We start from the raw sequence: 13,857 nt of genomic DNA, 5'->3' as shown, positions 1-13,857 counted from the left end.
TCATTATATAATAGTATTTTATTACTTTATATTTTATTATAAATGTAAATATTATAAATTTATAAAATTAAATAAAAATAACATTATGACTATTATTATATATATCATATAATATAATATGATATAGTATAATATTTATAATATATTATATATATCATATAATATATCATATTAATTAATTATTCATGTTAATTCATATAACATAGATTTTTAAAAAGATTTTTATTTTTTAATTTTTCCGGTGTTCCAAAATTCATTGTTTATGTACCACACCCATGCTCCATGCAATACGTGCCCTCCTTAATACCCACCCTAATAACACAGATTTTAAAATTTAGCTTATGTTCATCAGTTTCCCGTTACTATGGTACAAATCGTTAGCTGATGCTGTGATTGATAAAAACCGTAGAAGGGAAGGAAATTTGGATATTGACCTTCCCTTGAAGGTTTTACAAGTTGTAGCTAGGTAATTTACTAATGTCCCAAACACAGTCTTCTATTATTGTACCAAAATTTTGAAAATACTGATTTCAGTTACCAAAGGAAGGCACAGTAACCAAGTGGTGAGAAGACTTCTGCATTGGTTTACATGCACTTACCAGTTTATGTTCTGAATTTATAACGGCTTAAATTCATATATAGTCAGTACAAGTTCATGGAAAAATGTTAAGGTTTTATCTTTATCACAACGTGAACCCAGAAACTAGTTGCTTACAGCCGTTTTCTTGTGCTTCACCAGGACTAAGGTGTTGCACAGTCATACATAGTGAATCTCAAGGGTTTGGTTTAAAGATGCTTTATATCAATATTCATTTTCTTAAAGGAACAAAAGCAATAGAGAAGAAGCTGTCTTACAACGGAAAACAGCAGCCAGCGCCCCGCCACCCCCCAGCGAGGAGGCGGTGTCCAGCAGCTCTGAGGATGATTCTGGGACCGACCGGGAGGAGGAGGGCTCTGTGTCTCAGCGCTCCACCCCAGTGAAGATGACAGACGCAGGAGACAGTGCCAAAGTGACCGAGGTGTGTGGGAGAGGAGCTTATGTGGTCTGGCTTGAGGCTTGGGGAATGATCTCTAAAATTCTACTTTCTGTTAGAAGGCTGAGAGAAAAAGTCACATTATTTCTCATGCTTGCCATTCTAATGTGTGGTGTTTGAGGCACTGCAGAGATGAGAATCTTTTTTTATATTGCACTATAGTTGTCATACACTGTTATATTAGTTTCAGGTGTACAACATAGTGATCTCACAATTCTATGCATTACTTAATGCTTACCTTGATTGTAGTCACCTAGGACGACGTTATTACATTATTGACTGTATTCCCTATACTGTACTTTTCATCTTCACGACTTAATTATTTTATAACTGGAAGTTTGTACCCCTTAATTTCCTTCACCTACTTTTCCCATGCCTGTACTCCCTCCCCTCTGGCAACCACCAGTTTGTTCTCTGTATTTATGAGTTTGTTTCTGTTGTCTATTTGTTTTTTAGATTCCACATCTAAGTAAAATCATATGGTATTTGTCTTTCTCTGTCTGATTTATTTCACTTAGCATAATACCGTGAGGTCTAGCCATGTTGTCAAAAATGTCAAGAATCTCATTGTTTTTTATGGCTGAGTAATATTCCATCATGTGTATATGTATATAAATACTACCTCTTGTATATCCATTTGTCTATTGATGGATATTTAGGTTGCTTCCATATCTTGGCTATTGTAAATAATGCTGCAATAAACATAGGTTTGCATCTGTCTTTTGTATTTGAACCATTACTGTGTTTTTTTTTTAGGTAAATAATCTGGAGTGGAATTACTATATCATATGGCATTCTGTTTTTAATTTTTTGAGGAATTGCATTCTGTTTTCCACAGTCATTGCACCAGTTTACATTCCCATATACAGGGCATGATGGTTCCCTTTTCTCCATATCCTTGCCAATACTGCTGTTTCTTTTCTTCTTGATGCTAGCCATTCTGACTGGTGTGAAATGATATCTCATTGTGGTTTTTATATGCATTTCCTTGATGATGAGTGATGCTGAGTATCTTTTCATGTGTCTGTTGACCATCTGGATATCTTCTTTGGAAGAATGTCCATTCAGGTCTTCTCCCCATCTTTTTTTATCAGATCATTTGTTTTTTAGGTGTTGAGTTGTAGATGTTCTCTTATATTTTGGCTACTATTCCCTTACTGGATATATCATTTGCAAATATCTTCTCCCATTTAATGGGTTGCTTTTTTTACTTTATTGATGGTTTCCTTTGCTATGCAAAAGCTTTTTATTTTGGTTTGTAGTCCCGGTAGTTTATTTTTGTTTTTGTTTCTCTTATCATAAATATATTGCTAAGACTAATGTACAAGAGATTACTGTCTATGTTTTCTTTTAGGGGTTTTATGCTTTGGGTCTCACATTTAGGTCATTAAGAGATTAATACATTTAGCATAGACATTATTGAAATGGTTTCATTTTGAAATAAAATTGGTGTTTTTGTTCTCATGTATAACAATAAATTTCTTATCACTTCAGAATTTTTAAGAGAATCCTGTCCACTTTTGAGCAGCACATCCACTTGAGGTCCATTTATTTCCTTGCTTAGCATATTTTTGGAAGGTAGGGTTTGGACCTGGGCCTCACAGTCTTTGCATAGCCCCAGTAGAAATTCACTTTGTTCAATTTGACATTACCAATATAAGGGAACCTAAAAGGGAAGATAACTACAAAAGGACCAAATTTAGCTTTAGGGAAATCTGATTCCCAGAAATAGCCAGAAGTCATAGAAGTAGATATGGCAAGTAAAATGTGATAATATAAGGATTGAATCCATAATTATAGGAGTTGGCAAATGACAGCCACTTGTCAAAATCCAGTCCACTGCCTCTTTTTATAAATAAAGTTTTATTGGAACTCAGCTGTGCCTACTTGTTTACATATTGTGTATGGGGGCTTTTGCATTATAACTGCATAGTTGAGTAGTTGTAGCAGAGATGGTATGACCCAAGGAACCTAAAATATTTACTATCTGGCCCTTTGCAGAAAAAGTTTTCTAATTCCTGCATTATACAAAAGGAACTAGTAGTTATTTAATAGCTTTTTACCCTAAAACAAAGTATTTTTAGTGGAAATATAATCAGATTTTTAAAAAATAATTAACTGAGTTTAATGAATGAACTGAAGAAATATTGTGATTGCTTTTGTGGAAAATTTCACAGGTTCATTTTCTTCATCTTTGGAAATAATTAACATGCTAGATGTCTAAAAATTTTTCCTGGTTCCTTTTTGTTTTTAACCCCAGAATGTGGTCCAGCCCATGAAAGAGGTATATGGAATTAACCTCTCAGATGGTCTCTCCGAAGAGGATCTCTCCATTTATTCAAGGTAAACTACTTCTATGTAGAATTAAGAAATACATATTGCATGGAGCACTGGATGTGATGCATAAACAGTGAATTCTAGAACACTGAAAAGAAATAAAATAAAATAAAATGGAAAAATGAAATTAAGAAATACAAAAATATTATTATAATAACTTATGTCTAGTATAACTTCTAAAAATGAAAGTGGTCAACAATACAGAAGGAAATGAATTCCACTTGGAATACAATACTAGTGTTTAGGAGGTCAAATTCTGAAACATTGGTTTCTATTTGGAGTTAAAGGGCCTACTGCCTGAAACTCTCAGTCCCCTCAGTGATAAAAATTGATGATGTGTCCATGTATTCGCACCACCTATAGATAAGCTGCAAGCTGAAGTGGACATACATTTCTGTATTTTTGCATTAACAAAGTCCTCAAATTGGGGACCTTCTTACAAAATGAACCTGGGTATTGATGGTTGAGGACATTGTGTTTGCGTTAGCTCTGGGGTGCTGGTGGGAGTGGTAGTTGAGGAGGAAAAACATCATGTCAGAATGTTCTAGAACTTAATTAGACAGACTAAGCTGAAAGAGGATCCACCAAAAGGTTTTCTGTGAAATCCTATACATAATTGTGTGTGTGTGTGTGTTTCTGAGGAGAAACAGAATTAGAGTTATCAGAGTCTCAAAAGAATCCCTCACCTAGAAATCCTCAAGAACCCAAGATAACTGCTGTTAACACTTCCTCAGCTTAATACACGCACTGAGAAGACCTAATTATTGCATGTAAATACCATCCCACTTTATTCATACAAGTTTGGCTTATATAATATATAATATTATATAATAATATCATATAAATATTATAAATAAATAAATATAAATATCTACAATATAAATGAGCACTGATGTTCCACTTTTTTTTAAGGGGAGTATTTCATTTGCTTAATCCATCAAACTGGATATTGATGCTTTTTACTTCTTTCAGATTAGTAAAATCTATTATATGTGAAATATAATATAAAATATATGTAAATATATATTTACATAAATATATATTATAAAAATATAATATAATATAAATATAAAATATAATAAAAATATATGTAAAATATAAAATAAAATTTGCAGCATCTCCTAACAGCAAAAACCCTGGTATGACTCTCATACTAGTACTGTCTTAACAGGAACCAGTTTAGTCACCCTGAATTCAGGCCCGGACACACAGGTACACAATCACTTTCCCACCACAGCTGTCCCGGCAGTGCGGCTCAGCTCTTCAGCATTTGAAGTGAGCCCTTATAAGCAGCATGGTCTGGAAGAAGGAATTATCTGGGGTTAGTGAATAATAGCCCTTTGCTTATTGCAGAGAGCAAGAGCACTTTGGTCAAGGACTGACATTTTCGCTCACTTTAATTAAGCAAAAAGAAAGTGTCTCTTGCTTCAGGCATGACTTTTGCTTGGAGCTTTTTTAGCTCAGACTGCCTCGGAGGCCCACTTCTAGTCCTCCCTTCGCAGAGAGTAAGACACAGCCCTGTTTGACCATAATACTCCCCCGGGAATCAATCTATGAAGGAGACAGTGGCAGGCCCACGGGGAGGGGAGTACTGCTGGGGAGGGAGGAATCCATGTCCTGGAATAAGATTCTGTGTTTGATATCCTGAAGAACAGCACCTCCTCCTTTGATTTGCATAACAGTGGACAGTGTTTTATTCCTTCTTCCGACAACTGTGTAGTGAGCTGAAAAGATTATCCCTCTTTATAGGCCAAGAGCCATTCAATTACTTATTTAGGAGACCTTTCCTGTGCTCCGTGGGTACCTGGGATTTTGGGGATTTGCAATCCTTTTTTATTCTATTGGTAATATCACCTGCCGCTGCTTATGATGCAGACCTGGCGGGGGAAGGGAAACAGAGGTCTGGTATCTCTTCCCCTCTCTGTGAGTCACTTTTTACTGTGGGCAGACTGCTTCTCCTGGAGGCAGAGGCGTCTCCCCTGTTTGTCTGTCACGGGCACTGCTATGGCAGAGGAGGCCTCCCTCCATCGGTATTGAGGGTGAGGCTCTGCCAGGGGATGGCCAAGGATGTTCAGGAACTGACTGGGACCCTTCTTGCCTCACCCAGGCTCTGGGGCTCTCTTAGTGCCGTGTCTGATCCAGAGGGCAGAGAGTCAGGGACAGGGTGAAAGTCCGTGTAGTTCTGGCCTAAACTGGCCTCAAAAGTTCTGCCCTTTCCCACCGCAGTTCTGCACTCAGTTGGCTAGTATCCACCAAAGATTGTGAGTGTAAAGACAGTGGCCTGGCCTGGCTTGCCTGTCACAGCTCCCGACCAGTCAACCACAGGACAACGTCGGGAGGGAAGGAATGCGCTTGGAACTGGCATCTATAGCCTGTCTTCTAGCTTCCTGTTCTCCTGCCTATTTTTTTTACATTTGGCCTCAACTACCTCCAAACTCCTGAAGATCTCTTGGTTTTGTAGTTTGGTTCTAATCGCTTAGCCTGTTTTCTATACCTTCCTTTGCTCTCGGCTTTTCTGATGTCTTTGGTTTGCTATCTCAACCGGACCTGGAAGTTTTCTTCCTACCTCCTCAAAGCTTCAGCCCTGTGCCAAAGCATCTTTTTTTTGTTTGTTTTAAGATTTTATTTATTTATTTGACAGAGAGATCATAAGTTGGCAGAGAGGCAGGCAGAGAGAGGGAGAAGCAGGCTCCCCACTGAGCAGAGAGCCCGATGTGGGGCTCGATCCCAGGACCCTGGAATCATGACCTGAGCTGAAGGCAGAGGCTTTAACCCACTGAGCCACCCAGGCACCCAATAAAGCATCTTTTTAAAAAAAATATATTCTGACAATTATGGTGCACATGATTTGGGAAGTTTAAAATTCTGTACAAATAACAGGTGTTATGTGATATTCTTCCCCCAAAATGGATAAAAAATGTTTATACTAGCTAAAGATAAAAATTAGATAAAAGTAAGTTATTTAAATGTTTTCCAGTAGCACCCTAATGCCTTAGTAATTGGTAGTTTCTGCAGTACTTTTCTTGACCTTGAAAAAAGCTAATAAAATAAATTAGAAGAATATCAATAATTATGAAAGAAAATATTGAAAATAGTAGAAAATTGGGACTGGAATTTAATCCTGCCGCATAACCTCCTGGGGGCACATTAGAACAAAACTACAAGCTGTGTCCCTGAGGGGAAGATGGAGGCCTGGCGCACAGACCACACTAGGACAGGTATGCACTTGGGAAATAGCAGGTTGTCCTTGGCCCATCAGCTCATTGGCCTACTCTAAGGTATCCTTTTATCCTATGAAGCTGGCAGGCGGCAAGTCCCTGTGACTCTTAGCTTCAAGTCTGAGTGGGTGTTGTTCTTTCGGGAGGGGTGCTATGGCCGAGGGGCTCAGCAGATGGTCTCTTCCGTCTCCTGTCCTTCATAGTTGAAAGTACAGGAGTGGCTGGAATACACTTAGGGATTCTTGTGGCCCTAAGGAGACAAGAGTCCACATGCTGAGTTTCCAGCAGTGTCCCTGCTTTGGGAGATGGGTCCCCCGCCCGATCCTTTTCTTTTCTTCATCATCTCTCACTGCGAATGCCTCTCCTCGTGTTTCCCAGCTTCCTGCTGCAGTCACCCTTAGATAAGGGAGGCTCTGAAAGTTCATCTTCCTGGCTTCAAGATCACTTCAGTTCAAGTTCTATGTCCTCTTGAGGTAGACTGAAACACAGAAATCCTCCTCCTTCATTTGTACCAAACCCACTGTAAAATCAGGCCCCCATTTGTAAGGACAGTCTGGGGTTGCATAGGGTGCTGTCGTGTGCTTCTCCGGAATAAGCAGTCTGCTGTCTTTTGAAAGCTCATACCATTTTGTGTAATCTGCTGAACTTCAGCTGAGTTTTTATCCACTGTAATCTGTAGGTTTGTTCAGCTGGGTCAGCGTCGACATAAACAAGACAGGAGCAGCCAGCAGCTCTGTTCCAGGTGCCCAGATGGAGTTATAAAACTGTAAGTACTAGATTAGACTGTTAGAGAAATGCTTGTATTCATGCCATTTGTAGTGGGGGTTTTTTGCAGACTTTTTAAAGAAAATTTTTCGGTCTTGTCCCCGTATTAGTGTAAGCACTAAAGCATCTCCTCCTGATGTCTTATCCAAGAATAACTGGGTAGCTGTGGGCATGGGAAAGAGATCGGCAGCTATGACTTGAAATGTACCCTTCGGAGGTGGGATTGAAGTTGGTGGAGGCTTCCCTCCATAGAGACAGGCTCCTCGGGTTCAGTACCAGACCCTTGAGGGTAGTGATGGGTTTGTCTGTTCTAGCCATGTTTCCCCACTGCTTCTAATGACTTGCCATAAGTTAAACAGGTGTTTAGCAAATTTTTAAACAGATTCAGGTTCATATCCTAGATCACAGCTCTATTACTTCTTTTTTTTAAATCTTGATTAAGTGACTTCAGTTTGTATGACTATTTCCTCATCTGCAAAATGGGTTGGTAATGGCACCTACTCTGTAGGAGGGTGGTAAGCTTAATAATGCATTCAAAATGCTGAGAAACAGTATCTGAAAAAAGTTCTCAGTAAGTTCTAATCATCACCACCACCACCACCACCATCATCATCATCTTCATCATCATTCTCTGCTTGTTGGGACCAAACAAAGCAAAGGTTGTGACCCAGAGAGGCTCCTGATGCTATGTGATCAGTTGAGTTTCTTCCAGAAAATGGGTCACTGTGAATATTAAATGAGGTTGTATGCGTGAGGTGTCTAGATCAGTGCCTTGCCTTTGGTTGATGGATCGATATTGATGGCCTAACCTTCTCTGTGTACTACATCTGCCTTTTCCTGATTGATAGTTGAGGGACGGCTATCATAATGCAGGCAAAGACTTGAGCCTTGGAGAGTAGTGGCTAGGAGTTAGGAAATGGAATAGATTTGGGGAATATTTGGGAGGCAAAATGGGACTTGGATACTGACTTGGATACTTGGATACTGAGAGAAAGAAGTCCTTATCAAGAATGACCCTTCGATTTTTTGGTTTGTGTAATGGGTTTGATTGGTTGATTGAAACATTTATTCATTTGCAGATAGGTACTGAGTATCTAGACTATTCCAGGCTTTCATTTACTGAGGTCAGGCGTTCTGCAGGAGGATACAGTTTGCACTTACAGCACCATCCAGATGACCATGTTTAGGAGGCAGTTGGGTCAAGGGATCTGGAAGTTCTGGGGATACAAATGGGGATGGTTATTTCCTTCTGGGGATGTATATGCCTATGGGTAGTAATTGAAGCCACTGGCTAGACATTAGACCACCTAGGAAAAGAGAATAGAGTGACGAAGGGTCTTCAGCTGAGTCTTGAGGGGATCTGAGTCTAGCATCTGAGACTGAGAGAAACTTCCAAAAAAGGCACAGATGGCTAATCCAAGAAGGGGGAGGAATGGGAAGAAGGCCTGCTTATCCCGCCCTTCTCTCCCCACCACCGTTTTTTTCCTCTTTTTCTTTTCTTTTTTTTTTTGGAAATATATAAACTCCTATTAATGTAGACACCATTTTTTCTTTCTTAAGTCTAATTAGCAAATGGAAGTTTGCGCTCCCAAATGAATTGAAATAGATTGGCCAGAAAAGGAAAGTATTTAAATGTGTTAGTAAAAAAAATAGACCCTGTTAACTAAGTTATATTATACGAATTGATTATTCCATTAAAATAGTATGGCACAACTTGGGGAAAAAAGATGATATAACATACAAAATAAAAGTATTTTGTGTTTTCTTCCATATTACATCTGCTTTGATCCACAATTGGCCTTGCAGTAACTACTTTTAAATTCTTTTCTTGAAATATTTAGTATTTACTTTTCTGAGTCCTAAACCATATGAAAACCTTATGGATCTAGAATTTTTTAACCTTTGCACTTAATTAGTAAAGAATCTAACACATGTGTCTTTTCACAGAGCATCTTCAACAGGGTAACAGAGAACCCAGTAGGTTCAGCATTGTGTTGTCATGGCAACTGCCCAAGAGTAGAGTTGTGGTTGTTTTTTGGGGGGGATCTGTATCTCTGTGTATGTGCATGGGTGCCTGCTTTTAACTGAAATCCTCTAACTAGAATCTTAAAATGTCAACTATTCATTTTTAAATTTTGAAAGCTGTCCCAAAACCAAGAGAAATTAGATTTATATAAGATTATTGGACTTCTCATCTTGTTATGTTTTAGGCTTTAAGACGTTTTAAAACCGTAATAAGTTTAAATTGAAGTTTGTGTGTGTGTGTGTGTGTGTGTGTGTCCACTTATCTCTTGATAATTTACAGTCTTACCTATTTTTCTTGAAATCCTGAGACAAACGAATATTCCTTTTCTAAATGTTAGGTAAACACAATGCCAGATATAAAAATTATTGGTAAACAACTCACAGGGAGCCAGTGTAGCAGGGGCCCCTGGTATATACGGAGGTGCAGAAACCTGGGTGGGGTAGCTGGGCACTTTTCATCCAAGATTCTGGGGACATTTCGTAGAAGTGGATGTTGAATCCAAACTGGTCCATGTCTACACTGTTAGCCCAGCCACTCCAAGCCGTATTTCTTTTGAGTGTGACCCCTCCCTTTGACTCCTACCACTCCTTGAGTGCATGGTGGCAAGTAGGGAGCAATGATGTCAGCTGACCTTCACTGACTCTCACTTAATACCATAACCTGAATTAAGTCAATTCTCATAGTAACCCTATGACCTTTCTATCCGCCTCATTGTACAGATGGGGAAACTGAAACACAGAGAAATCATGTAACTTGCTCACAAACAGGAAGTGGAAGAGCCAGGATTCAAACCCAGACAGGCTGGCTGCCCAGCCCTAAGCCATACATGCCTCATTCACCAGCTGCTTTTATAACCACGGTGGTAGAAATCCTGAGTAGTTAGCGCGAGCAGCCCTCAAGTTGATGCTCTGACCTCATCTGGGTTTGTAGACGTCTCTGCATGCAGATGTAATGTTTCTGCTCTGTTAATATTGAGTTTTGTTTTCACATTTCAATGTAATATTTAAGATAAGACAACTTTATTCTCTTCCTAGTACCCAGCATATTGTCCCCAGTGTAGACATGCTTCTTGAGCAAGGATAGTTTGCGTGACCTAAAGCACGGTATAGAGGCCATTTAGTCATTATCAGAACAATATTGCTACTGTTTTTGATTGCTGCTATTCTACTAGGTTGTAAGTTCCTAGTAGGCAGCCCATCTTTGTACGGGCTGCCCCCACAATAATATGTTAAATTAAGTACTCAGTAAATATTTGTTGGAATGTTCTAAATCTGTCCCCGCCATCCCTCCCATAACTTTCAGAATCTGTATGAGGCCCCCTGAGCATCCTGACCTAGAAGCCCACCTCGCCAGCCTCTCCCTGGTTTTCAGCCACCCTCCCAATGGCTCCTTTCTCCCCCTACCCTTGAACATTCTTTAGTTCTCCCCCTATTCTGTTTCCCGTTCATAAGCCCTCTGCTCTCCCCTACTTCTTTGTTCCCTTCTGATAGAAGACAAAAGTAAGTGAACCAAGTTTTTAGCTTTTTTTGTTTCCCCTCTATCCTGTTTCCACATGCACTGGTGACCAAAAGTAGAGTGAGAAGGCCCCGAGTGGAAGGCCTGGCTGTGCCAGGACAGGCAGGGTGACATGTGGCCCGGCGGTGACTCACCGTATTCATGCAAGACCAACCTGTTCTCATTTTACACTCCTACCAGTTCTCTGGGAGTTTTTAACTGAGCAACAAATGCCAATCAGTGCAGGTTAAAAAGAACATGAACACGTATATTATTAGCGCCTGCTATTCTATGGCTCACCTATTCCAGGAATAGGTCTCGCTTGTTTCAAAACTACCTCTAAGAAATGATTCAAAATATAATACATAGAGTGGATGAATACTATCTTGCTTAGGGTTCTTCCAACACAGAGTTAGCTGAAAATGAATAAAGTAAATAAGCATGTTTACTCTATCAACCGTCATGTTGCATTTATTCCCTCAGTCCATTGCAGAGTAAGAAGCATTTACGGACCTTGAGGTGAATGCCCCCGGGTAAGGGTTTCTGTTAGGGGACCTGCTTGCCAAATCGCAGTGAGAACGAGCGCACCTTTTCACACTGATGAGATGAGGATGGGCCAGTGGCTGTGATGAACTCAAGTTTGTTTTCTTGTGAGTCATTTTCAGGGTATTCCCCATACGCGAGTCGCTCTCTGGGGTTCCCCGCGCTGATCTCATCCAGTGCTCTGCAGACAGTGCTCTGGGCTCTGGGCTGCGGGCCCAGGATTTCTACCTTCATGGGTAACACTTGCTTGCTTTCCTAAACCCCCGCAGAACTTTAAAGGTTGAAGGATTCAGAGCAGTTGGGAGGCAGTAACCAGTGATGAATCAGCGAATTCCCTCCACACTCGGGGAGATGAGAGCGGACAAGGAGGCCGGTCTGTGAGCTCTTCCTCACCCCAGAAGCTACCATAACAGTCTCGGCTCCTCCTTCCTTCTGGCCTCTACTTTTCTCTCTTCTCTTGTGCCCTCTTTAGGATTTCCTTTTTATATTTTCTATTCCTAAAAGATCCCTTTCTGTCCACTCTCTCCACTTCTGGATTTCTTTTACTTTCGCCTTTGGCTCTCTCTGGCCGTGTCCTCTCCCTTGCCATCCTCTCTCAGCCCGCCAGGGTAGTTTGGACTGGGTTTTGTTTGTTTGTTTGTTTGTTTTCTTTTTATTATAGTAGCTACTCCAAAACACAAGTTTCCTTCCTGTATTTTACAGCAGTGCTTTTCAGGGGCCCCTAGGGGGCTCAGTTGGTTAAGCATCAGCCTTTGCTTGGGTCATGATCCCAGGGTTCTGGGATCGAGCCCTGCGTCAGGCTCCTTGCTCAGCAGGGAGCCTGCTTCTTCCTCTCCTCAAACCCTCATGCTTTTTCCCAGTCTCTCTCTCACTTAAATAAATTATTAAAAAAGAAAAGAACAGTGCTTTTCAAACTATAATTCTTGACTCATAATTAATCGAGTAGGCCTCCACACAGTGAAATAAAACAAAACTGAACTGAATCCAAAAAAGAATTCCAGTGCAAGGCAAAGTATAGTTGTCTTGTTGAGTAAAATCTTCTTTCTCTGTATAAATACAGCCATATACTGGTTTGCTATGCAAAGTGCATTTCTTTTTTTTTTTTTTTTTAAGATTTTATTTATTTATTTGACAGAGAGATCACAAGTAGGCAGAGAGGCAGGCAGAGAGAGAGGGGGAAGGAGGCTCCCTGCTGAGCAGAGAGCCCGATGTGGGGCTCAATCCCAGGACCCTGGGATCATGACCTGAGCCAAAGGCAGAGGCTTTAACCCACTGAGCCACCCAGGTGCCCCACAAAGTGCATTTCTTATTGCCGGTGGTAGTCACAGGTTGGATTTACATGAATGCACCTTCTCTGGAACCACATGAATTAAAAAACTTAGTTCCTGGCATGTAGGTGTTTGATAAGTGTTTGTCGATTAAATGAAAGTGTGTGTGTTATGTGTGTGTGTAAATGATTATTCTTGGGAATAATTAGAAACAGAGAAGGTAGTCAGGAAGAAAAGGAGTCGGGAAGAGATAAGAAGGTATTCTGTGGTATGTCCATAGTGGGTAAAGTAAATGCAGGCCTTGAAAATTATACTCTCGTTACATAAAAGGAATCGAGAGCTAGGATGAGCCTGTAAAAGGAAGAGGTAGCAGCAAGCTGCCACGGAAAGTCAGAATGACAGAGCCATTAGATATAGAGATAAAGCGAATGTCTCTTTGTTTGAATATTACCTACAGTAGGGTCTGCCTACTATGTTAAGAGAAACTTAATGGAACAAGGTGAAATCCTGAAACATTTCTAGCATATAAGGAATCATAAATGTAATTTTTTATGGCGAAAAAATTATATATCAATTTAGCCAGTGGGACTCAGTTTAGATGATCCCAATTTTGTTGGCAACATCCAGAGCATCATAGTGAGGGGCCAGTCAAACATGGGCCTTCTTCTCTCCATCAGGCCTGATCAGGGTGTTGACCTTGGCCATGTCAATGTCGTAGAGTTTCTTCACACCCTGTTCCATTTGGTGCTTTTTGGCCTTGACATCCGCAGTAAACACACTGTGTTGCTGTCCTCTGTTTCTTCATGGCTGGCTCAGTACTCAGGGGGAACTGGATGATGGCTTAGTGATCCAGCTAGTTTCTCCTGGGGCCGCTCTTTCGAGGATATTTGGGCTGCCTTTGGAGACGCAGAGTCTTGAGTCCTCAGAACACAGGTGATGTGTGGATCTTCCCTTTTTTTGTGACTGCAGGTGGCTTTTGGCACTGCTTTCTTGGCCTTCAATGCCTTTGCTTTGGCTTTGACTTTGAGAGGGGTAGGGGTTTCCTTCTTAGCCCTCTGGCGCCATCTTCATAAAAGGGATTTCCAAGGCTCATTTCCAGGGGCTTAGAGAGCAGAATCTCAATAAAAGTAAACTTAATTGTAGGTACTTATGTTATTAATGTAAAGTATCAA

General features: G+C 40.4%; 1 protein-coding gene across 3 annotated transcripts in view; it reads left to right on the top strand.

Annotated features, from left to right (window-relative positions):
• The window catches only part of FIG4 (FIG4 phosphoinositide 5-phosphatase), a 124,150-nt gene that overhangs the window by 79,399 nt on the left and 30,894 nt on the right, over positions 1 to 13,857 (top strand). For all 3 annotated transcript variants that reach the window (XM_004753497.3, XM_045080210.1, XM_013056702.2), the window contains 3 exons: positions 824 to 1,019; positions 3,295 to 3,377; positions 7,269 to 7,355. In XM_004753497.3, coding sequence (XP_004753554.1) covers positions 824 to 1,019; positions 3,295 to 3,377; positions 7,269 to 7,355 — 366 coding nt within the window. The remainder of the gene's footprint in view (positions 1 to 823; positions 1,020 to 3,294; positions 3,378 to 7,268; positions 7,356 to 13,857) is intronic.

Source organism: Mustela putorius, unplaced genomic scaffold (genome assembly GCF_011764305.1).
Source record: "Mustela putorius furo isolate JIRA1106 unplaced genomic scaffold, ASM1176430v1.1 tig00000450_pilon_pilon_pilon, whole genome shotgun sequence".
Taxonomy (NCBI): Eukaryota; Metazoa; Chordata; class Mammalia; order Carnivora; family Mustelidae; genus Mustela; species Mustela putorius.
This window is presented reverse-complemented; position numbering and strand designations above follow the sequence as displayed.